We start from the raw sequence: 25,157 nt of genomic DNA on the forward strand, positions 1-25,157 counted from the left end.
GGACGCTGATGATACGCTGTACAGGGAGGTTTCTGACCAAATTAACTCTTGGAGTATCTTCCCCTTCATGTCTGTCCACAAAGTAGAAACCCTAACATGTTTTCAGAGGTTCCTGGGAGTGTTATTAGTTTGTGGGCATCAGAGTGGAGCAGTGGTTAGGACTCTGGACTGCAGACTGTGGAACTGTTTAAGTTACAAAAATCAGTGATTTTCTGTGCCTCTTGGTTATCACATATTTTTAATGCTGTCTAGTTGTGAGAAATACCACAAGGACAGTGAATGGGGAAGATGACAACTTGCAGTATGCACAGCCTGACCCACACATGCAGTGTAGAAGGCAAAAAAGATCTTATGGGATATTTTGACTCTGCTCAAAGGAATATTTAAATACATGAAATTTAGTGTAGCTTTTTGCTTTAGTGGGGGGAAAAAAAGAAATATAACGAATTGGTAAATAAAGTTAAGGTTTTTTTCCACTGCAGGTCTTTTCTGGAGAAGAGCAGGACAAAAGTCTAAGAAAGCAGACATCCAGTACTGTAGACAGGCTTAACTGTATCAGAAGACCTCCTACAGTACTTCAGATACTTCATGGTTTGGAATAGAAGGAAGGAAATGCCAAAGGGTACTTTTTAGGGAAATGCCATGTGATTTGCTGGCCAGTAAAATGAGTTAGTCACAATAATCTTCCTTATTAGTAGGAGCTCCATCTGTCCCACCATCCCTGGACTATTACCTAATGGTGAATTGCCGCTGGCCAACTTGTAGAGTTGCTCTTTTACTTTTAATTACCAGGGCAAAGGAAAAACAAGGTATTTAAATGGAACCCATTCTTCTGGGAGACAATAGGCAATGTGTTTTTCCACAGTCTGCTGAAAGCAGGACTCCTCGTTTGGGAGGGACACTCAGGCACTTCTTTAATAAAAAGGAGTGACATTTACTTTTCAGCCCCACAGTAAGCTGAGCATGCTCTAGCCATACAGCAAGCCTTTCTGTGTCACTGAGTCAGCCTGGCTGCAAAAAGGAAAAAGCTTACAATATGCAACAGAAATATGCTTTTTATCTTACAGTGCACACAAACCTCTTCTTCTGGGACCAGGTCTTTCTCCAGGCTTGCCAGTACCTATTTAAGTGTAATGAACTCTGACACGCTGGCTCAATGGGGTGTAGCAAGAGAAGGCCCCGTCACCCCCAGAGTGTAAATGAGCTTGGGGGACTTATAGACCAGACCAGAGTCAGACAAATGAAGGTTGTCAGGTGGGGAGTAGAGCGATAATAAGTCCAATAGGCACTGCGGTTCCAAGCCAAGTAGAGCCTTTTAGGTGAGCATGAGCATTTTGAAGTCGACACAAAACCTGAAAGGCAGCCAGTACAAGGACTCCAGGACAGGAGTAATGCAAACTTTTGCACTTGACCTGGTCAGGATTCTGGCTCCCAAATTCTTAACATTTTGAGTTTGTTCAGTGTGAATTTAGATACTCCAAAGAAAAGGGTGTTGCAGTAATCAATTCTAGAAAAGATAAATGTGTTGACCAGATTTTCTGCCGCTGTCAAAGACAACATTGGCCCTAGTCTGGTGATATTTCTGGGATGGAAGAATGATGTTTTTACAATATTCTGGACACGAGAGTCAAATGTTAAGCCAGGATCAAATATAACCACTAGTTTCTTTAATTTTGATTAAAATTCAAACATACTGCTGTCCATAGATAGGGTTACTGGCTTTATGCAGGAGATGGGAGGGGCCAAGAAGCATGACCTCTGTCTTCAAACAATTTGAGTGGAGAAAATTTGAGTCAGTTAGGTTTTTATATCGGAGATGCAATTAGAAAGTGCAGAAACAGCTACTTCAGCAACAGGTGACATCCTCAATTTGCTGGAAAACGGTATTATTTGAGGCAGTGATTTATTTGCATAAATCATTTAAGAGCTCAGGTGAAATGAAAACCAAAAACCCTGTGCCTCTTTGTACCCAAGAGTATCAATGGCTGGTATAAACCATTTCAGAAACACAAGATCCTTGTTTTTTGTATCTAGCATTGATGCATCTGTGTACCAGGTATGGACAATGTCAGCCCAATGCTGGCTAACAGTAAGGCTGTAATTTTGTAACATTGCTCAGTGGTATTTAATTGGCACAATAACAACAGCCCAGTGTTATCAAACACATGCTGTTCAGTGTTGATCCAGCACATACCACCACCTTACAATTCATGAAGGTAAGTTTTACCCACACGAAGGCACATGAAGGACTTGGCTTTGGGTCTTAGCAACTGGTCTTTTGCTAAAAGCAACAGCTTAACACACACCATACAAGTTCCTAACCAGTTCTGTATCTTTGATCACTTGCAACTAAGGAATTATGTCTTTTATATGAAATTTCATTTTTTGTTCTCATTGTATTTGCCTTTTGATATTCATTCTTCATGACAGCACTATATTTGTCAGTGCTGGCTTCTGTGCTTGTTCTGCATTCACAGGTGTCACTAGTTGTTAAGTATTTTACCTCTGAATCCCTCAGAAACTATTTTATTGAAAAGCCTTGCTACCCCTGTGAATCGCAGGGAGCTCAGAAAATCTGTAAGGTCCCTGCTGTGGCATTATGTGTTTAGCGACAACATGCTGGCTTAGTTCTCAAGTATAAAGAGAAAACACATTTACTTCAGAAAGAAAGACACCCACTCACGTTCTGAAAATAGGTTTCTGGTGGACATATTTAAAAAAAACACAGGTGGAGTGCTCCACATTTCTCCGACTACAACCTTAAATTAAGATTTTCAGGGTGAAATATTAACAAAGATATAAATGTCTTGGATTTTTAGTGTGAGAATAATTTCAAAGCTAGATGTTGGAGAACGTTCTTTTTATTATTCCCTTAGCAGCGTCCCTAGATTCTCAATTTCCACCATGTTTCATTCTGTTAGGAACCGCATGGCTTTGAATTTTCATTTCACTGTTTGAGTATTTCCGTCTTCTCTTTTGTTTGACCATCTATACTTTTTGTTTTGTTTTTTCCTTTCGAACTCTGTTCTGGTTGCATGGCTTCTGCTCCTTCTGTTTGTCTGTCGGACTGAGAAGAATTGGAACCACCGAGCTGTCACTCAAGTAGGCTTCACCGTTTTATTTTCCAATCCTATCGATAGCTAGAGACAAGTAGAGTCGGGTGTTTTACGGTAGCTTCCTGCTGGGGAAAATGCCATTTCTGCAAGTGTGCTCTGAAATAGTGTGTAGGAAAAGATTGGAGACATTTAAGTTATTTTGGTAGGTTGCCTTTAGACATTAATACTTCTTTGGAGAGGGTGGAGTCAGGTCACTGCTGTTAATGTGACAGCAATAAAAAGTAGTGCATTACTAGTTTGGAGCCACTGTGCTTTTTGATGCAAAATTACGAAGAGCCCACGAGAGAGTGTGTCTGGTCCTGCCAATATTCAAAAAGGAAAGAGCCTTGTTCTCTGACTTTTATCACTGTAACATGTTAACTGAACACCATACTGCAGTGGCATTTAAAATGTACATTGATACTGTGCATTTGTGTTTTCTTTCGGCAATGAAAGATTACCACCTCGTCAATCTTTTTCTTTGAAAGATTTTAAGCAGCTCAGACAAATTATTGACTAGAAACAGCCAGTCCTTCCCTAAATCTTTCAATCTATAAAGGTAAGTGTTATCCTCTTCCATCTTCTTCCATTATGGGAGAAGTCTTTCTGAATGACTGCATTTCAAGATGATAAACAAGTCTTTGTATTTTCAGAAACTCTTCCTGGAACAGCAGTATCATTACTGTATTCTGCAGTTATGCCAAGAGTTATCAGAATTCAAGCATCCTAGTAAATGCTGTCTCTCTCTCTACAGTCTTCACCTTATTCCTTTCTGCAAAAAGTAGCTGCAAAATTGATGTTAAGACTGAGAGACACAAAGGAGGTGGACTAGGGTTGTCTATCAGGAACTGATGTGGAAACAACCTCTTTAAATGGTTGTTCACAAAAACTGCTGTGAGAGAAGGGAAGCTTTTAAAGATACAATAGATTATTTTTTAAAGGAGACAAGGAATTTCCCTGTAAGACATATCATAACATATATTTATAATTTGTTATTTAAAAAATATTACTTCTAAGACGAAAATAAACCAACAAAATAACATAAATCCAATAAAACATCTTAAAATGGCAACTCCCAAGAAAGACTTCAAAAGATAGTGGTAAGCAGAAGGTGTTAAAGACGAGATAAATTTGTTCTATATGAGAAAGTCTGAGAAATAGAGGTCTAGATTTATACAGCCCACTCATGCAGTCCATACTTAACCCCAGCTCCTTTCTGCACTTGAAAATTCAAAAGACCATGATTACAGTTTGAAGCAGAAATAATTATTCCACATTGATAGTTGGAATTCCAAATGGGATGAGTCTCAAAATGTTTATAGGATATGCTTTTTTTATTTTTATAAAAACTTGGAATCTAGGTGATGTTTATATTGTCCTGAGCTGTAAGGAAAGGTCATTTTTTTTTTTTTTGCTCCATAAATTCACTTTTGTGATTTGTCTGCGGCCAAAGAGTGCAGAAGGAACCTGCATGTCATAAAACGCGTCTCTAAAAGGAAGCTTCGTCCTAAATCATAACTCTAATTCTTCCCTTCAGCTGACGCCAAACCACCTTATCCTGAAACACAGCAGATGTGTTGGCTGCAGGTATGCAGCTACACCTGGAGGGTTTCTTAATTGAGCAAATGCATAATCCCACAGGTCATTCCTCTGCTAATTCCTCCTAAGTGAATGCTTTAGTGAATGTTGCCTAAAACGTTTGACTTTAGCACTGAAGGCTTCTGGCCGCAGCTAGAAGTTCTGGGATTCAGTCTCCCATAGCACTCATCCTTCATCAGTATATCAATAAAAAAAAACTTCAATCTTTATTAATTGTCAGAAAGATGTGGTGCCGCCCTACATAGATTCCCCCAGAATTACACTCGGAGAAGTCTCTCCAAAAACCATTTCTGCTAGGCTAGCACTCATCCATTAGCATTCAAACAGTATAACACAGGCCGAATAACGCAATACACAGAGCTGACATGCCACAAACACTGAAACAGATGATGCAAAAAATATTCCTTTGAAATTGGTAGCACAAGAGCACCAAAAGGTCAGGCTGTCTGGGAGAAGATCCAGCTTGGAACTGACAAGTCCTAGCAGAGCCAACAATATAAAAAAAACACAGAATTCAGACATACTTCCTTATTGTTCATTCCTATTGGATCATTTTCCTATCTGATAATTCTTAGAGTATTAGCAAAATGAATGCATTTTCTCACCTCCTTGCAAGGTTTCAAAAACATTTCCGCCTTTAATGTGCCATTTCACACTGCTATCTGGGCGCTAAGCCTTCTGTTGGAGCGGCACATTTCGGTGCCAGCTCTCCTCAGTGCCATTGTGCTGTGACTGCAGCTATGGGGGTGTCTTGGAAATCTCGGCAGTTCAGGTGACCTACACACACGGCTCTGGTGTCCTGGACGTGGCTGATGAGATTGAAGCAGAGGGGGATTTATCGGGCTTCATGAATGCCATGATGAACTCATTTGGATTTTCCACACTTCAGTCTCGCGTCTCAGTCTTAGTCGAGAGTTAATACCTGCTCTCTTTCTAGACACCGGAGATGGCTGTCACTGCTGCCTGTCTCTGTTAGTCTTAATAGAGCAGCTTTGCTGGTTTCTCAGTAAAACGCAGGGAGTTGAATAGTGAAGGCCCTTACATTGTGTTTGGCTTTAGTGTAGATTTTAATGTTGGTTTTTAGGATCTGCCTTATTTCAACTTCTGCTTTTCAAAGCATAGGTTGTAGGTGTCAAGGAATATATTGCTGCAGAAGCATGCTTCAAGGATAAGTTTGCAGAGTTTGTCAGAGAGGCTAAAGGAGCATTTCAACCTTTTTCACCTTTATTATGTTTTATTATGAATTATTTTCTTTTTTGTATTCCTTAAGGCAAAAGAAATCATGTAGTCACTCTTACAATTGCCTAGTATATTAATATACTAAGCTGAAAAACATTATTAGAAATACATATTTATTTTTAAAATAAGAATACGGTGCAGCTTAATTCCATTTTTTATTGAAAGGAAATTGGAATTCACGCATCCTGCAATCCTATCTACCTCTGTTGTAGATTGAAACTGAAACAATTTTGTGCTTCAGGAAAAAAAAGGTAGAATTCACTAGGAAGAAGGCACTTTCTTCCACAAAAATGGATTTCAGATGCAATCCCAGATAATCACAGTGGATGCGTGTTTCTAGCAAGAACTGCGGAACCTCAGACTAAAAATTCTTTCAGGATATGAATAAAAGAAAAGCAAACATAGGCTGAAGTGGTTTTACTTAAATGTTTTCACTGGCAGGTGAAAAAGTCCTTGGAAGAGAGAGGACAGTGAAAATCGGTGTATGTCCTTTATTGGTATTCACAGTGACCAGGAATGCGAATGCTGTTATTTATGGAGTTGAAAATTTCCTGCAATACTAATGTTCTCCTAACCCTTTTCAGTATTTTGAAAGATAGTGTCAGAATTGTACGGACAGCGTTCGTATTAAGTAACTGGCACTTTCCGTCTGCCACTGTGGGCCCAGATGAAAAAGAAATGCAGATGAAAGAAAGCATTATTTGTAGTGAGATATTGCAAAAATGGGGGGGGGGGGGAATGTTGGAAAACGTTAGAACGTAAAGAGAAGTATTTGACTAACATTCTTTAGTCTGCGCACAACACACAACCTTTCTATTACTCTTAAGGATTGATTTGGCTGATCTGGCCTTAAAACGCAATGAAAGTTGCCTGAATCGAACATGTGTGCTCGGGGAATTGACCTCGAAGGTCCTTGGTGCTAGCGTCCCGAGCGCTTGCAGAATGTTTGTCTGTAGCCATCTTTCGCTCCGGGATGTGCCAAGACCTGAAGCCTAGGAGTCAGCCACAGCTCAGCCTGCCTCCTTCCTGTAGAAAATTAATCGCCGCTCCTGTCTCCTCCCCCACCACTTCCCCCGCAGGGAATCAGCAGCCTGTTCAGCTCTCTGAAGGTGGTCCGGCTGCTCCGCCTGGGCCGGGTGGCTCGGAAGCTGGACCATTACATCGAGTACGGGGCGGCGGTGCTGGTCCTGCTGGTGTGCGTGTTCGGCCTGGCGGCCCACTGGCTGGCCTGCATCTGGTACAGCATCGGGGACTACGAGGTGATCAACGAGGACACCAACTTGGTGCGCAAGGACAGCTGGCTCTACATGCTGGGGGAGACCATTGGGACACCCTACAGGTTCAACGTCACTGGGTCGGGGAAGTGGGAAGGCGGCCCCAGCAAGGACTCGGTCTACATCACCTCCCTGTACTTCACCATGACCAGCCTCACCAGTATCGGATTTGGTAACATTGCCCCCACCACCGACGGGGAGAAGATCTTCGCGGTGGCCATGATGATGATTGGGTGTAAGTAGGCGTCTCCGGGGCCTTCATTCCTGTGTGCTGATGTCGCATTCTCTTGCATACCAATTCGGCGCGTTCGGCTGTAGGACCGAGTCCTCATGCTCCTCTTCTTCTTCCTGGGTCGTGAAACGAGATTGGCTTTTCCACGACGAGGAATGTTCAGCAGAAGTGCGCCACATGAAGAAGAGAGAGCTTCCTGTCTGTGCCCGGTTGTTAGGTGGGGTAAAGGCTTCATTGGGATATGAGGCTTTCCTGTGAATAATGAAAGGAGCTGCCAGCACAAGGCTTTCAGTTTTTTGAAAAGTGGAAAGCCCTGTGCAGTGAAATGGATTGTGGCATTGCAACCTTAATCCACGCAGATACGGCATACCGGCCAGTAGAATGAAAGCAGGATGTCTTTATAAGAGGTCAAGAGTTTAAAAAGTTTTAGCGACCCAAGTGGGCTACAGTAGGTGCTTCGAAACAGTTTTAAGTCGTGAACATTCATTTCATTTGGACAGGAAAACTTGTATTTGGGTTCAGCATTTGTGGGGAAAAAATATGTAGGATAGGAGGGTCTTTATTCTAGTTCAAAACGACATTACTGCACAATCCAGCCATCCATTTTCTTACTGCATTATCCGGTCACAGGGTCACAGGGGAGCCGGGGCCTATCCTGGCAAGCAAAGAGTGCAGTGCAGGACACGACATCCACTAGTGAAATATGTGTTTGCAGTTATTGCTGTCTTTGATCCCAGTACACAGCAATCTGAGTGAGTATGTTGTAGAAGCAGGACGGTGGATAAGATGTGTTGTAAAGAGGTAGAGAGATTGTCACATTATTATAGTGGAATACATGTTCAGGCAACAGTCTTCTGTTTCTCTAGCATCCTCTACATGGTAATGTTGCAGCACGTGGCTGTTGAATATTCTGCTCTTTGACATTGAGAGGTATTAAGCTCTTTAGAGGAGTCCTGGTTTTCTTGGCAGTGATCAGCATTTCTTATTTCTGGTGGTTTTTTTCACCTAGAAAAATGAGACGGTGGATCAGTGTCAGAATCAAAATGATTAATGATCTGACTCATCTTGGAATTGTCCTTAGGTTTTTAGACTGTCACAGTGACCTTTGGCAGTTTCCTGGAGGCCATGAGGGGGCAGAACATTGGATGTTGTTAAGCTGCGAAAATAAGGCTATTCCCTGTGGGCTTAATATTCACCTAGTGTGTCTCATGGTGTTCAGGCTGTGTCTTGCACAAAGAAATCCAGTAGCCTACTATGGAGACAGACCTGAAATAAATGAAAGTACTTTAACGCCTTCAAGAGGAACATCTATGGAAGACTTTCAATGACAAGACCCTGTGGTGAACTGAATTGGATTTTCTGATAACAAGACAGAGGTGTTAGAATGAAATGTTTGCTAATTTGCTAATCGATTTCAGCAGTTATCCATTCTTCAGATCTGCCTGCGTTTTTGATTGTTTTTGACTGTGGGAGGGTGTGGTTTTCTGAAAAGTCCTGTTTTGGATAAAAAAAATAACTTCTAACATTTTCATTACTTTGGTTGAAGGAACCTATAAGAAATCTGCAATGCATGCCTGCTCCTCCTCTTTAACTTCCTAGCCTGTTCTGCGTCTTACAGTGTACAGTACATGCATTTTTCATTATGCTATTGTGAGTCCGTTCTTTACTGTGATGAAGTGCAGGGAAATGTTTTGAGAATTGAAGACCAAATTCACAAGACTGTTCAAAGGTTCCTAAACTTGAAATGGCTTCTTGGTATGTATGCAAAGCAAATTCCTTAATCTAAGATTAATTCAAGAACAGATAAAATCCCTTTTTCCGACTTTACCTATAAAGCTCTTGAAGGTGTAAAAACTCAACTCTTTAGTACAGTTGAACAAACAAAGGTATCCAGGTGTTTCCTATACTGTGAAGTAGGGTGTTTAAAATTAAATTGGAACATCTTACGAACAAACTTAACCGTTAGATAATAACAAGTAACTGAAAATACCAAGGCTGGAGCCTATTTGTCTTTTTAACCAGTGAGTTGTTAAGGATAGAAGAAAGCTCTTGGTTATTACAGAGGGAGTAGTGGTGAGGTCCTGAGTTTGGAGCTAGAATGTGGGTTCCTGGGTGGGGTGCCACTGAGCAAGGTATTTCACTCAGATTACTTTGGTGAAAGGCCGAGCTTTCTTTGGGTCCAAATGTAAATCACTTTTGATAAAAGCATGACTCATACTTGGATAAAAATCACCCCATAAATAAGCATGTTAGGTTGAGGAGGGTAACCTTGACAGCTGCAGCTTGTGCTTTGCTTGTCCATGGTGAATTGACTTGTGAGCTTTTTCCCATGTTAATAAGAAAGCGCGTAGATTTAGTTATTGGAGTAGGGATATCTTCTGGAGCTGCTTTGGGGGGGCTGTACAGCTCAGAACGTACGGTGTCCATGAAATGTGCAGAAGCTGACATAAAAAACGCCCAGCTATACTCTGTTCGTACACTTGCAATCTATTTTTAGTCCATTACTTGCCCATGTAATGGCAGTCCAGCCCATAATGGAATTCTTTTAATTTTTAGCAGCTGAATTTCTGTACTTCGAAGCAAAATGCCAGAGAAACCCATTTTTTTTACAGCACTTAGATTACATGTAGTGTTAAGCCTCTTGTGTGGATGGATAATGTATTTATTGTCTTGTAATAGGAATTACTTATTTTAACCATCTTCTCTTTAATGGAGAATTGCTTTTCAATGTTTAAGTGCTTTTTGGAGGTTTGTGTGTCAATGATAGATGTGGGTGACATACCGTGAAATCAATAAACCCCTGGCTTCTGCGCTTTTCCCCCCAAACATGACTCAACTCTACTTTTGCCCTGGAGGATCCAAGCAATTTATATTCTCTCCCTTTTATTGATAATTCCCCACTGCAACATTGTAATAAATGCAGTCAAGTAACAGGTAGACCTGTGGATGATTGAATTACAGTATTCCACTGGGGGATTCAATTGTTTTTTATATATATATTTGCATTCTCATGTTTTTCTAACTAGAAGTGTGCCTGATTATGAATCAAGCTGTGCGCAAGCCATTTATCCTCTGCACAGGAAGAGTATCAATTTGTTGTGAGACTAGCTAGAAAATTATCTTTGAGCTCTTTAGGTTATTGTATGAAACATTTAAATAAGAAGAAATATTCCTGAAATTGGAGGGTAAATGCTAAATTAATTTAGCTTGCTCAATACAAAGGTCAAGACACCTTTATCCCTTCCGTCTGAGACTGAATCTGCTACAACACGGACTAGATAGCACTGGGCTGTGCTTTATTTGAACTGCTTCTCGTGGGTTCTGGGCAGGTAGAGCTGACTAAAGCTGATTTGCGCAGGACTAGAAATGAAGGTGTCTTCAGCTGTGTCAGAAATGAGAGGGTTCTGTCGCCCCCATTGTTTGTCCACATATGACAATGAGCCAGATTTTAAGCCATACTCTTTAACAGAGAAGACTAAAAGGGGACTCAACACAAGTAAACAAAAGAGAGAAGGCACTTCTTTTCCCAAAGGCTTGTGGGAATATGGAACAAGCTGACCAGCCATGTGGTTGAAGCCGGTACCCTGGCTGCATTCAAGACACGGCTGCTTCTTCAAAGAATGGAGTTACAGTTCGGTTGAGCTTTAGCTGCAGAAATGTTATGGTGATATTTTGAGAGATTCTTTATTTTGTCACTTTGTCTTGGGTTGGAATTAAAGCTAGTGTTCAACTAGTACTGACAGGAAGGTTAGGGTTTAGGTTTGCCTACAGTTTGGGTTAGAAGTACCTTTTAAACATCACCTTTGCTTATAGTTACATTTCATATGGCTTGATTTAAGATGGTATGAGGTGCGTTTTGTGACAGCAGTATGCAGAACTGTGCCCTGCCGTCCTTACATAAATCTCTAACTGTAGTATAAAAATCCAGAATGCATTTTAAGCATAATTCCAAGCAATTAAGCAAAGTTCTGTTCCTCGAATGCCAGTTTCTTGTTCCAATGCCTAATTCTGCTCCATGAGATTGGATAAGATCAGGAGCCCTAGGCAATGAGACTTCCGTATGGAAATTCTTTCCCTGGGGTTACCTTGATGCAGGGTGGCATGGGCTCTGAATTCCAACAGGGTGACTCCAACATCATGGTATCTGAGCAGGAATCTGGCATCTCTGACAGGGCCTGCAGGTTCTACAGGGATGCTGTTCAGAGGGCTCAGAATTCAGTCGGCCTTTTCTCACAGAGACGCTGCCTTTTTCACCTCATGATGCGACGCAGCTTCAATCCAGAGGCTGTGTCACTTCAGGTGAAGAGCTGGCTCGAGACTCCTACCCCCCTCTCTGCAGCAGTGCCTGCGGACATATTCAGAATAACAGTCATGACAATCAACGTCCAGTCTTGTTATCACTTTGGCACCACACTGTGTGATGTGCGTCTTGTCACCAAAGAGGCAGAATGCCTGTCTGCGTTTCTCACATCTGCCAGGAGCATGGGAACGGTGGGCCTGCCCCGGTTTTCTTCTGCTGGGCCCTTTTAAACAATTATATATTTATAAATCCCTTTGCTTCTCATTAGTTTCTCTTCAGGTAACAACAGCACACTGCATTTCACAGCAGGGGGATTGAGATGACAAGAAGTCTTCAAGAGATGGCTTGCGACCCTCATTCACGGATGTGCAGCTGTGAAGCTCAGATTGGCTTGGGGCTCATTGTGTCAGCGCCTTTTGCAAGAGGAAAGCAGTTCCTCTTCCAGTGCGGTGACACCTGTGGGGATGTCTGTGTCACCAGACCTATTGTAGCTTATCACTTTCCATTTAATCCTTTCAGCTCCCAAGATGCTGAGATCAGATCGAAAGATCTTCCATTTGACTTCATCTCTATGTGGGTGTCAAAATCGGATGGTGAGCATCTGTCACTGTTGAAAAGCCTAGGCTTGAACACGGACTCACTTATAGTGCTCATTTGCTTAACAGAGGTGCATCAGTCTGTTTTCTGGTTAGTTGTGCCACATTCTTATGTCCATAGGGGAGCCAAATGAATACATGGCCTGAAAAACTATTCATGCAGTCAGGCTCACAATATACTGTTTATGATCCATAAAGAAACACTTAACAAAACATTTTCAGAGTTAAAACACTTTGCAGAAGTAGCAGATTTCTGTACCTAAACAATGAGCGTCTTTCTTTGCTGTATGTATGTAGGGCTGAATTGCATTTAAAGCCCCTGAGTCATGACTCAGGCCTAGATGTCTTACTACACCTCTGCTTTCTGGTGTCTGTCAAACTTAATTGTTTCTTAATTAAGCTGATAGTTAAGAATAAATTAGATCAGTTTTTGATCTACTGCAGATTTTTGCCTTAAAGGGAGTTTCAAACTAAGGTTCGGGAGGAGGTCAGACTCTAATCTTGCCCACTTGTGCCTTCCTGGGTATAAATATGAATCTGTCTTAACCTTTTTCACATCCCTCACACCCCCCCCCCCCCCCTTGGTCAGGTTGTTGTTCTTCTCACTCAAGCACCTTTCATCAATAAAGCTAATCTTATCTTTCCTTATGTAAATAAATGTCTAACTAAGCCTGTTATTGTTTTGCTTAAGGGTTTAAATAAGCACAATAACTGAGAGTTCAGCTGGAACATCATCAAAGACTGATAAATCTGAGTTTTGATCTGTGGTTTAAAAGAATCTGATTAACAACCACCTTTATTTACCCTGTTATGAGGAAACAGATATTGGTTAATGGGAAGCCAGCACAGTGACGGTGTTTCAGATCCTGATGAAGTTTTTATGTGCACCTTAAAAAAACTCTCAAAGAGTTCTGCAAACTCCCTAGTTTTCACCCAAAACAGACAGCACAGAATTTTAGCTCAGAAGAGTGAGTTGTTTGTTTGTTTGTTTGTTTGTTTGTTTGTTTGTTTGTATGGCATTCTTACAGCTGCACCTTGGAATAGGTTCATTTAGTACTTTTATGACTCTAAATTGTAAGTGACAGATTTGAATCGGAATGTGAAAGGTGCCTACGGCACTTGTGACATGACGCAGTTTCCATCCCACTTCCCACTTGACAGCAACCTGGAGGTGCAGAAATACTACCAGCCCTAGTCATCACAACAGGAAATTCCTGTCAAACCAGAGGACAAAAAATGGAAGACAGCCTCTTAATAGGAGACCTTACATTACAATACATGAACTGGGAGTGGGAATCTGTTCCCATTTCAGCCCATCTGTGTTGCAGTTCTTGTTTGTATTCTGGTGCAGCTATGGTCATTTGTCATGAAAGTTTTAGATTATAGATGATTTATTTGTGACAGTTTTTTAATCACTTGTAGTCCTTAAATCTAAATCTTTTTCAAAACACCAGCAGGTGGATTTGGGAACGCTCCTTGCAGCAGGAGACCTAATATTGCAAGGGACAGTATGAACCCATTGTAGCTATGGCAACCCTACCACTGGGTCCTGAGCAGTTCTTTATTTGGGTTGCCAGACAGAAACCATATCTGGTTTTAATGAGGTGTGGCAGGCTTACCTCTTTCTATTGTTCCTTCTAATGCTGGGAAATGTCATATCTGATAAAACATGAAGAAAAAGCCCTACAATCATGACGATAAATTTGTCCTTTATGAGATTTCTAAGCTATACTGGGTCTTTTGTTTTTGAAATTTCAAACTGCTTTAGCCACTCTGCTTTGAGCACTCTGTCCCACCAGTTTTGCCCTGAAAAAAAAAAAAGATCATGTGACCATGAAGAGGTCCTTGCTGCTGTATGAAATTGGGAGGATGGTCACTAGGTCCTTGCAGCTGCATTAAGTTGGGGGTGGGGGGAAATCAGATTTCTATGGTCTCTGGGGAAATAAGGAAAGGAGAAGCTGTGACTGTATTTTGTGCCAGCATGGCCCTGTTTGTGTAGCAGTTTAAAAGACCTGCCGAGTTTGTAATCCCCTCTGAGGTGACACACACGGAGAGAGGCTGCCATCACGCACAGTTGTTGGTTCAAATGGATAAGAGACACTTGCCAAGGTCATTATGAAATGTTAGCTTACAAGGCAGATACTTACACTGCATTGAACACGGTGTGCTGGCAATTCTGGAATTTTTACTTATGGAATATGAATTCGGATCATGTAGCTAAAAATTGTCTGAATTAAAGGAACAGTTTAAAATTAAAAGACCAGCTGACAGACCAGTTAATAGTCACTCATCAGTCATCACCTTGCCCAGTTTTTGGGATAGGCCTACACTCCTATACTGCATGCTTTGAATGCTGTGAATCCTATGCAAGCAATATATTCCATATCTCTCCCTCTCTCACAGACAGGTCAAGTACTTAGGTAGTGGAAGAACCTACCTACTGTATATTTACCATTAAAATAGTCACTCCAGAAGTCTCACTGGAGAGGCAAAGTACTCAAAACTCTTCCTGAAAATAGTTTAGTTTTGGACTGCTGATGTGTCATGTGGTACTTTGTTCCACATAATAAAATTCAATTTTATTCATGAATGTCTTGCCAAGCAGGTAATAGAACACTTACCTTCAGCTGAAGGGTGAGATTCAAGCTAACAAAAGTTGATACATTTGATAAATGTTTCCAGACAAAATTTGACAGATGAGGTATAGAAAATGTTTATAAAATCTTGCAGTTTTTAAAAAGCTTTTCATACTTTGTTGGGATTTAAAAATGTTGGTGTTTAATTCATGTAAAATGATGCAGTGTTCTACTCTGGAAACGAATGAATTAATTAAAATATCTAGACTTCAGGTGTAGGCAACTGATCAATAATGTATAAATGCAAATAGATCTGAGGATAGATAGAAGTAATTCATTTCTTACTTTGATAAATTCTGTTATCCTGTTAAGGGCAAAAAAATATTGGTTTAAAATAAGCAAAGAAAAGTCTTGGGTCTCTGTGTGGATTGGCATATAGCATTTGGTTAAAAAATGTCATGGTAAGATTAAAAAAAACACATGCAGTTTTTAATGATGAGTTGTGGATACTTCCTTTCCCTCATTCACACACTCTAATTAGGAATTCAAGAGACATTTGAAAAGCACATTCAAAGCATTTTGGTCTCAACTTGTGCCACCTGGATCTGACTTCAAGCATGTTAGAATAACAGCTCTATGTTGTCAGAACGTCTGAACATTAAAACCTCTCAAATCTCTGAGGTTTTTTCAGGTATTATCAGTTGTTTCCGTCTAATGGGACATCCCCTGATTTCTTTACTGCTGATAACTGGAGAGGAAGAGAATTAAAAGGTAAATTATGCACATAATTTGTGCATTTGACAGTACAGTTCTGCTTTCCTGGGAGAGAATGAGCTTGAACAGCACTGCACAACTGGGTGAAAGACTTGACATTTAGGAATAATGTAGCTGCTAAGCTTGTTAAAGCTACATTTCACTTGCTGGAAACTTTTTTACTTGGAGCTGCAACAAATTCATCACCTGCTTGTAAGTTAAATGAGTTTTGATAGGAGATATTTGAGGATGGGAAAGACATTTATAGGCTATACAGCCAATAAAGAGTGATGCAGAAAATTTACTACCATTGTTTGTCAAGTAAAAAATAGATTTTGAAATCGAGAAATGAAGAAAATGGATACACACTCTCAAGAGAAAGATACCTTAACCAACATAAATGTTGTATTAGTATTAGATAAATAGTGCTGTTTTACTTACAATAAGAGTGGGCCGAGCTGGACATGATGGCAACAAGTTTGGTTTGAAGATCAAGAGAAGATACATGAAGGTTCTTCACAACTGGTTCAACATTCACAATAAGTTCTTTGATATTCATTCCTCAGCCTAAGTAAACAATCTCTGATTGAAAGGAGATCTGTCAGTACAGTTTAGAAAATCTAATTCCCCTTGCTAAAAGACAAACATCTCAGAATAATTGCTTGGTCTCACTGTTTGCAAAGAGTATAATGGTTCTCGCTTTCAATTATTTCCTGCATGTGTCTCATTTGATGGAACCTTTAAGCAGTGTTCTTCATTATAAATAATAATCGCAAAACCATTTCAAATCACTACCCCAGAGTAATTAGTCATTTTATGTAAGACATTATGTGTCATTTGTTTCCACTTTGTCTTCAAAATGCAAAGCTGATTAGGTACTGTATAGGGTTTCAATGTGTGGACCTTGAAGACCACAGTGTCTCACTTCAGGCTATTTCGAGTAGATGTATGATTTTTATATTACCCATATTTGATTTTTGACCTGTTTTAAACCAAGGACATTTTAAATGTGTCCGTCAAGTAAAAAGGTTTGCAGTCCACAGGGAATAATGGAGCTTAACACTTCTGAATGAGGAAGATGTTGATTCAATTTGTAGACATCAGAATTTGAATGGGCCTTTTTATTAATCTACCATTTTAACTCCTTTTAGATTAGCGTGTACTTTCTCAGCACGCTGACGGAAAGAAACCGTTTTCGAATGTTTTGTAATGATTTGTGTATCTCAGCCTGTCCCTCACTCTCATGACTCTCAGGAGTCTGTTTGATAACATTGCCCCCTGAGGCGCCAAATAATAACTCTGCAAATACTGTAACACCCAAATTTGTGGTGGGTTTCACCTGATTTAATACATAAACATGATGCAGACAGTAGTTTGCAAAGCGCTCTTTTGGAAGTCACTAATGGAATTGCTCGGAGATCTTTTAATAATGCCTCATTATTTTCAGCAGTCTGAAATGTCAGAGTTCAGTTTTCAAGAAACACTGTAAAAAATGTGATTGATGGGGAAATCATGCACATCTACTGAAATGTCTCCGGAATCTAAAAATGAAACTTTCTTAGCATCTTTTTATTTTTTTACTTTTGAATTGATTAGTTGCCCTTTCTCCTCTGGCAGTTATGGTTTATTTTCCAAGGTGTTGCATTTTTAAGGATTCAGTATAGTTTTCCATGAGATATAATTTAATATCCCATCTAATGATGATGTTTTCCCTCGGCTGCTGTCTTCTGTGGAAGTTTTCAGGCAATCTGTGGATTTTAAGGGACTGAAACAGAAGACTTTTCAAATCCCATCTAATAGGACCCATCAGAGCCCTGGGGAACATGAATGCTTTTACTTCAGAATGCAAATTAAAATAGCTGTGAGGCGTGAAGTGCTTTTTTTCCCGCATAACTAGGGAAACAAATCCTCATGGATTTCTTCAAATATCCTGTAGAAATCTTTCAGGAATCCCATGGGCTGGATCATGCAGCACTTTCTCAGGCAAAATAAAGTCAGCAGTGTTATCGCCTTGTAGCCTGATCTTAAGAGCTAAGCAAGGTTGGGCCTGGCTTCTCTAAGGAAGACCAGGTTGTTGATCCAAGTGTTATAGGTGGGACTCTTCTCTCTGGACCTGAATGTCCACTCTCATGTCCCAGTATGGTCACTGGGACCACTGTGTGGTAGGAGGTGCCAAGCTCCAGGCTGCTTAGTTGTTAAAGATTCCATGACACTCTTCACTTCTTAAAAGAGCAGAGGTGTGCTCACTCTGCTGATCTGGCCTTCCTAAAGTTCTCACTTTATTAAATTGGTGAAGCTCTTTCTCACTTCTCATCGCTGAATCGGTGTTGCAGCCATTCTGCACTAACATTTGCCAAATGGGCGCTAAACTTCAGTGGTGGCTCTCTGAGATTCTTTTGGATGCAACGTACTGTATGATGACCATACAAGGAATAGTTGTTTATTATTATTAATGAATTCCCAATGAAGGTGGCATGGTGGCTCAGTGGTTAGCTGTCTGCATGGATTTTGTATGTTTTGCCCATGTTCATGTCCGGGTGCTCCAGTTTCTTCACACAGTCCAAAGACATGCTGGTAGTTTTATTGGCTTCTGGGAAAATTGGTCCTGGTGTGAGTGTGAGCATGTTTGGGTCACGGACTGGTGTTCTGTCCAGGGTGTGCCTGAGTTTGTTGTTTGCAGGGATAGTCTCCGGCAGTCCCTAAATCCAGAATTGGATAAAATGGTTAGAAAAAGCAATGGATTCCCCCAGAAGTCCCAAATTTAAGCAGCATAAGGTAACATTTCAATCTTAGATTCTTGTGTTCTCTGCTGAGCACATGGTCCTTACCTCTCTTCGTCATCTGTTAACTGATGAGATTTCTGCTACATTATATAAATTCATGGGATAACCAATTTAAATGTGAGCTTTACTTATCCATTACTGGTAAATCAATCTGATAATGACCCTGTGAATGAAGCAGTTAATGTAAATACATTAATAATTAAATTACCATATTCGTCAAGAGTAAGTAATGCGTACAGAGGGAAGTGGGCAAGGATATTATGAAAAGCAATGAAGTGTACCTAGATTTTTAATTGGGTCTAATCAGTCTAATTATTGTTAAAGCTATTTCTTTATTAGATGAAAAGCCCCCCTGAGAGGCGGATTACTTTGGCAGCTGCTGGTCTTTCTCCCCCCTTCGAAAGGATGTTTGCTGGCTCTTCCCTTGAATTTTCACATACACTGCAGAGTACAGATTTCCTCTTCTGCTACAGTCTTGATTGGCTTCCTCACTTTCCTCTGCCGGCATTTTGGGACAAAGTAAGAAACAGTTCAATGGAGCAGACAGAGCTGAGCAGTCATGGAGCTAAAAGCCTGCTTTTGTTTTTGTGTATTCTTGTGGATGAAGCCTGGAGAGTACAACAGGTCCTTGGATCGGGTTATTGATGTTAAGCTGACTGAAGTTCGAAGCTATGTTGAAAAATTCAGTAAAGTGCACATATGTAAGACTTGCTACATCCTGAGCAAGAGCAGTTATATCCTTCAGATTGCAACTGAATCCTCATTCATTTCTGTTTTTGAGGCTTAAAGTTAATTACTTTAAAGCAGGAGTTGACGGTCCTGTTTTTTTAAAATCAGCAACACCTGAAGAGCTGGGAGAAACTAAATGGTTATGTTGGTCCTGTTAAGGTACTAACCAGCTGGTTTAGCTCGTTAAGAACTGAGTTGAAATGAAAGCCCACAGACACACTGCCCCTCCAGGACCAGAATTAGACTCTCCTGCTTAAAACAGTATTTGGCTCCAGGTAAGAAAATGTTACCGATTTCGATTTGCCAGAATTTTGAATTGAAATTATTCCTTGGTTGAGAGAAATTTTCTCAAATGAGAAAAGCATGTATGCGGTTTCACTAGGCTTCCAGTAAAATGTATCACAGCAGTTTTATTTTGCTTAACAGGTAACTTTCACAGCTGTTCTAATAGGCGGATATGAACATGAAGGAGATGAAGTCATTTGCACCACAAAGGTTCAGCACGAAGGAGGATACGGCTTTATGGTGTTGTGGCAAATCGGCCCCAAACCCAGTTCGGCAGAGAGGAAGGTGCCAGAAAACAGGCAGGAGGCAGGCCTGACGAAGGCAGATTGTTTATTACCCTGTTAGTTACGGAGGTGTGCTATCCACCAGGGAGAGCTAGAGGGCAAGAGAGAGACTGCAGAGAGAGAATTACTTTCATTTGCTTTGGCAACACTGATTGTACCCATCGGTCATGCTAATAAAGCACCTTGAATTGAATTGAATTGAAAGAGGGAGCTCGGTTTCCCATAGCTTGCAATGTAGTGCAGAGAGGGCAAGCTTTATGGGCACCCCTCCTTTTTATAGGGTACAGTGGGGGACAGGAAGCTGTGATGCAAAAGGTCATGGGGCAACGGCACAGTCAAAGTGGAGCTCTGGGGGGAGCACAGCTCTACAGTATTTTATGGGCAATGGTGACTGAGATGAGACAAATTGCTTTAAGATGGTATAAATAAGGTTTAAGCACCTGCTGGCCTTTGGTGCTCTTGTATAGTAATTTGGGATTTAAAAGGAAATATGTGATTCCTATTGCATAAGAGTTTGATTAATTTGGATTTTTATGAGCTTCAGGCTCTTACATTCGTAAACACTGGGTGCTGGACATTTCATCTTTCTTTATTATTTTCAGTAATGGAGTCTTGATCTGTTTCTTATCCGTTGTTATAAATGGTGTGCTTTATGCATTGCTGCTTTGTGCACTTGCTTTATCATGCATTCTTGCTTCATTTTAAAGGCTGTGCTCTTGTGATCTAATTTCCTCTGGTCTGCTGGCTTGTCTGTTTCAGTAAAGCCCATAAATTTGCTTGTTGATTATCCAGTGTCACTGGTTTGTGCTCTGACAGAGCCCAATTTAAACAGTATTTACTGAATGGCACCTAATGTGTTGTAAGGAAAGGTCTAACAAAACAAAATGTTAAAAGACTCTTAGTGTGAACTGGCAGTACATCGGTGATGCAGACTAGAAACTTACAATCCTTTGCAATGGTCACCATTTTAAAAAAAAAGCTCCCCTCTGTAGGACAAATTTGAAGATAGATTTCTATAAGTCATGGCTACAGCATTGGAAGGTTTGCCCTTGTGTCTGTTGTATTGGGTCCCATCCACATGTTGAGGAAAAAATCCTTTAGCAAAAGTATTTCTTTTAATCCAAATGGCTTGATAAAGCAGGCAGTCTGTATGGACACTAGATGGAATCCTTACAGTCCAGAAGGATTTGATCTTCTGTTCAGAAAATAATTGTGCAGTTTGAGCTACTGTGCTGCATCTTTGATAAATCTTCCATATGGTGGTCATGACAGGTCCTAATTCATACTTTCCCCATCCCAGTTAGTATTTTCTGCCCATAGGGATCCATTCATTTCACAGGATAGCCTATTTTGTGTCTTAGATGCAGCTCCCAGTCCATTGAAACCTTTTTATTTATGGCTCTATATTGAATGAATATCTGTGGCCGCTAAAACCCATTTCTTTTAAGAGAAAAAAAAACTTATTTATTATAGCTGTCCTGAGTTTTTTAAATCCAAGATGGCCTTTTTTATGGAACAAATTATTATAAAACAGTGTAAAAAGGTGCTAAAGGTTACTTAAGGTTACTTAAAACATTTAGCTATATTCAAATAAAATAGTTCTAATCTTTAGATTTTACAGAAGACCGTTTATGGTGACTATAACTGATATACAGTAAACTCTCACTGACGGCTACCCTCTGTGGTAGATTTAAATGTGTAAAAAAGAAATGAAAAACACAATGGTGTCATCTTTAAACTGCAGTTTCTTGAGAACTGGACAGTTGAAATGCCATTTTCTTGCATTTTCCAAGTCAAACAAAAAAGCCTCTGTAAAGCAGAGGGAAAAGAAACAAACAATTGTCTAGGCTCTTCGATCCACATAGAAAAATAAAAAATCAAGTCAATTAAATTTTCACTGCAACCATGTAAAGAGCGCATAAAGGTATGTAAACAGCACACTGTGACCTTCACTATTCTCAAGCCCTTCTAGACTGTCAATGCAAAATGGATTGTATTCAGGGAAAGTCTGTTTTAGATCACTTTACCTCAGTCCTGCTTATTTTTAGAATTGGAAAGCTTGAAATCTTCAATGCATTAATCCTTGGGTGTAAATGGATAAGTATTGTATACTATAAAGTGTGCCGAGTACAGTAACAGTAACTGATACAGAGCTGTATACAGTATATGGTCTTAGGTTTTTTTCTGCCAGAAGACTGGAAAAAAAAATACAATAAGAAAGCAATGCTTTGCTTGCTAAAGTCTCTCCAACCCTGAGCAGACTGGGAGATAACTCCTATCTGTGTGCACGGCATTTTTGCCTTATGACTTTGTCTTATATGAAGAGAGAAGTGCAAAAAAACAACTGGAAGTTCTCTGAGAAGTAATACTGTCCATAACAGAACCTCAGTCATCTCTGAATCCTACCAAAAAACAGAAGGGGCAACAAGGGATTGTGTCTCCTGAACAGACAGGCCATTAATCATTATACAGAAGAAAGATAAATTAACCTCAAATGTCCTCTTTCATTGCTGAGTACATAAATGTCCAGCCTGATAAACTTTCAGAATTGGAAACCTCATAATGTAATACAGCCAGAGATGTCCCTTGTGTGCCCTTTAGAAATGGGGCCTGTTTAAACACTGGCTGTAATAAAAATAAACAAGCTGTTTTCTGAAACCCTCTGTGAGCTGCTGATGAAGATTCAGAGCATACAAAGAAGAGATACTTATCAGACCACCTTCATGACCACAGTGACAACCTCGGTTACAGCTCACAAAATTACACTTTCATTTTGTTTGGGGTGGAGGTTGTAGTAATCAGCAAGTACTACCAATTAACTTCTATCAGTTTGTCTTATCTACACAAACTGGTGGCAGCATTCCTATAGCAACCTCAGTGTATTTTAGAAAATAATGTACCAGTGAAAAGAGGAGGTTTGGTAGCTTTGAAAATATCTCTGCTTTGTCTTCTCTGGCTCTTCTGAAAATTGAGGCGAATACTTAAAAATAGTTACTACTTTTACTTTTTTATGATAAATATATATGCTTCCTAACTTCTAGGAATATTTCTGTTTCAGCGTCCATTAAGATCTCTGGGAGCAGTAGTACTGCACGAATGAAATGGAGAATGCAGAAGTATTTATACATTAATATTTTCCTTATAATCTAATACTCTATATTTTCACACTTGGTTTGGTTTCAAAGGTAGCAATTTATACATTATTCCAAAGCCATCAGCTAACAACCTTTTAAAACCTACTCATTTGCTCTCCATATAGTAATTGCCTAGATTTTGATTGCTGTACAGTATAATTAATTTATTGCAACGGTAATTTTGACATTATTTCATCATCAGCTCTAGCATTTCGCTGGGCCTGGATGGAGTGATATAACCTCATGGCAATCTGTTGACTGTTTGTTGTTGTTGTTGTTGTTGTTGTGTGTGTGTGTGTGTGTGTGTGTGTGTGTGTGTGTGACTCGACCCCATGTTTGAGCCAGTGTCTCAGACACAACTCTGAGTGACGAGACGTCCCAAAAGTGTATGGTTCCTTTATCATCACAAAGCCATCACACTAAGTAACAAACCTAACAAAGTCTTTTTGGAAAAAACTTTTTACGTAATTATCCACAGTAGGGTTCATGGTTCAGTAGGGTTTATTGTTAAAAAATATCGCCAGGGCTGATTTTATGAGGGAAGAATTATACCTTGCAATTGACTTGCTTGTAAAAACAAGTCCATAATATTGCACAGTCAACGTGTTTAAATCATGAAATGCCGTGGTAATGGAACTCAAGGGTCCTTGGGAAGAGTATACTAGCTTGTTAATGCTGACGTCTTTAGCTGTACCACCAGTTTAAAGAGGTAATGATATATTTGTGATGATTTCATTCTCAGTGCCACGGTGATGTAGGAAAACACATCTGAAATAATTAGAAACGCTGCATTGTTTAAAAGGGACTTTACTCAGAAAAAATAAAGGCTTATAGGATGACAAATTTTGTAAAGATAAATAGCTAAAAATCATTGGGATGACAGTGAGGTTTGTTTTTTGGCTTGTTGAGTCGGTATTAGCTACTGTACATGGCTGGAAGCAACCAGTCTTTTTTTAAAAGTTGGGCAACAAAAATGCACCCCGGTTTTGCCTAAAACAAGCAGAATCTAAACAGAAGCCTAAAGGCGCTTTATCTAGGTTGACATTACAGTTGATTCCGTCGGACACCTACTGCCTGAATTGATTTTCATCAAATGGGAAACCCTTTCAATCCTGGTATTGTCAACCACTTTCTGTAGAGCTTGGCCTACATCCACTAATGCCAGGCCTTAGTTTTCCTGATGACATTTAATTTGTTAGACGATCCTGTGTAAACAACTCTCCCTACACTGCTTTGTTCACATTGCGTTTTTATTTAAACTCTCTCACGCAAATGACTTGGGAAGCCGAGTGCCCCTGAAACGCATAGCCCTGCATCGTTTCTGTATTTTCTGTGAGGTAAGCCACTGTGAGCAGGGTGTCAAGAGCTCGGCTTGCTTGTAACTCACCTGGAAGGGCAGGTTTGACAGCAGCAGTGTGTTGGGTGTTTTCTGCTAGTATTTTCTACAGAACATCACTTGTGGCAAGCAGAGATTAGCCTGACTTAAAGGATGTGGACTGGGTTCAGTCTTGTACAGTATGTAACCCTTCATTACATCCAGTAGGTTACAGATGAGAAGAATACCCTTCAGCCCATGAATGTCTCTTTCAGTTCAAGCAGATAAACTGATCTCAGAAATTCATCCAACCATATTACTGTGTTAGTCAGACACCACTTACTTACTGTATAGTGTGTTTTAAAAAAGGAGACTGTTTCTTTTTACATAACAAAAAGAGTATTTGCATTCGAAATATAATGACTTGGTCTTAAGATGAAGGATTCGCTTACGTTTTTGTGTAGTAAGCGGTTTTGTGTATTTTTTTTATTCAGAAAGTAGAAATTTAAGTGTTTTTTGTGATGAGGACTTAATGGGTTTAACATTTTTGTGTGGCAAATGTTTAGGGAGCATGATTAAGGATTATTTCCAAAAAGCACCACTGTTATGTTTAATGTCTGCTTTCTGGCATCAAAGAATTTTCTTTTTTAATTAAAATAACTTTGATAATCATTTAATTTTCTTGTCTTTGTCAAAATATGAATATTGTGCTGCACAAATTGAAGCCACGCTTCTAACCAAATTCTTGAAATAATTCAAAATATAGCATCTTGTATTGCACAGTGGAAGTGCTTTGAAACTGTTATTGGAGGATAACAATATTTCAGTAATTAAATACTCATTTATCATCTCACATGTGCAAGACTGTATTTACTACATTTATTTTTTAATCTTACATTTTTATATGTCTGTCCATAGCAGTGCACATATAAATGAGGATTATCTGACCTACAGCATCAGACT

At 39.9% G+C, this 25,157-nt stretch overlaps 1 protein-coding gene across 5 annotated transcripts in view; it reads left to right on the forward strand.

Annotated features, from left to right (window-relative positions):
- LOC148819925 (voltage-gated delayed rectifier potassium channel KCNH1) overlaps positions 1-25,157 on the forward strand; it is a 104,799-nt gene that overhangs the window by 17,523 nt on the left and 62,119 nt on the right. For 3 of the 5 annotated variants that reach the window (XM_088933897.1, XM_088933898.1, XM_088933899.1), the window contains 2 exons: positions 3,076-3,102; positions 7,013-7,442. In XM_088933897.1, coding sequence (XP_088790023.1) covers positions 3,076-3,102; positions 7,013-7,442 — 457 coding nt within the window. The remainder of the gene's footprint in view (positions 1-3,075; positions 3,103-7,012; positions 7,443-25,157) is intronic. The other 2 variants (XM_088933900.1, XM_088933901.1) reach the window with 1 other exon arrangement.

This window comes from Atractosteus spatula, chromosome 15 (assembly GCF_055471065.1).
Source record: "Atractosteus spatula isolate fAtrSpa1 chromosome 15, fAtrSpa1.hap1, whole genome shotgun sequence".
NCBI lineage: Eukaryota > Metazoa > Chordata > Actinopteri > Semionotiformes > Lepisosteidae > Atractosteus > Atractosteus spatula.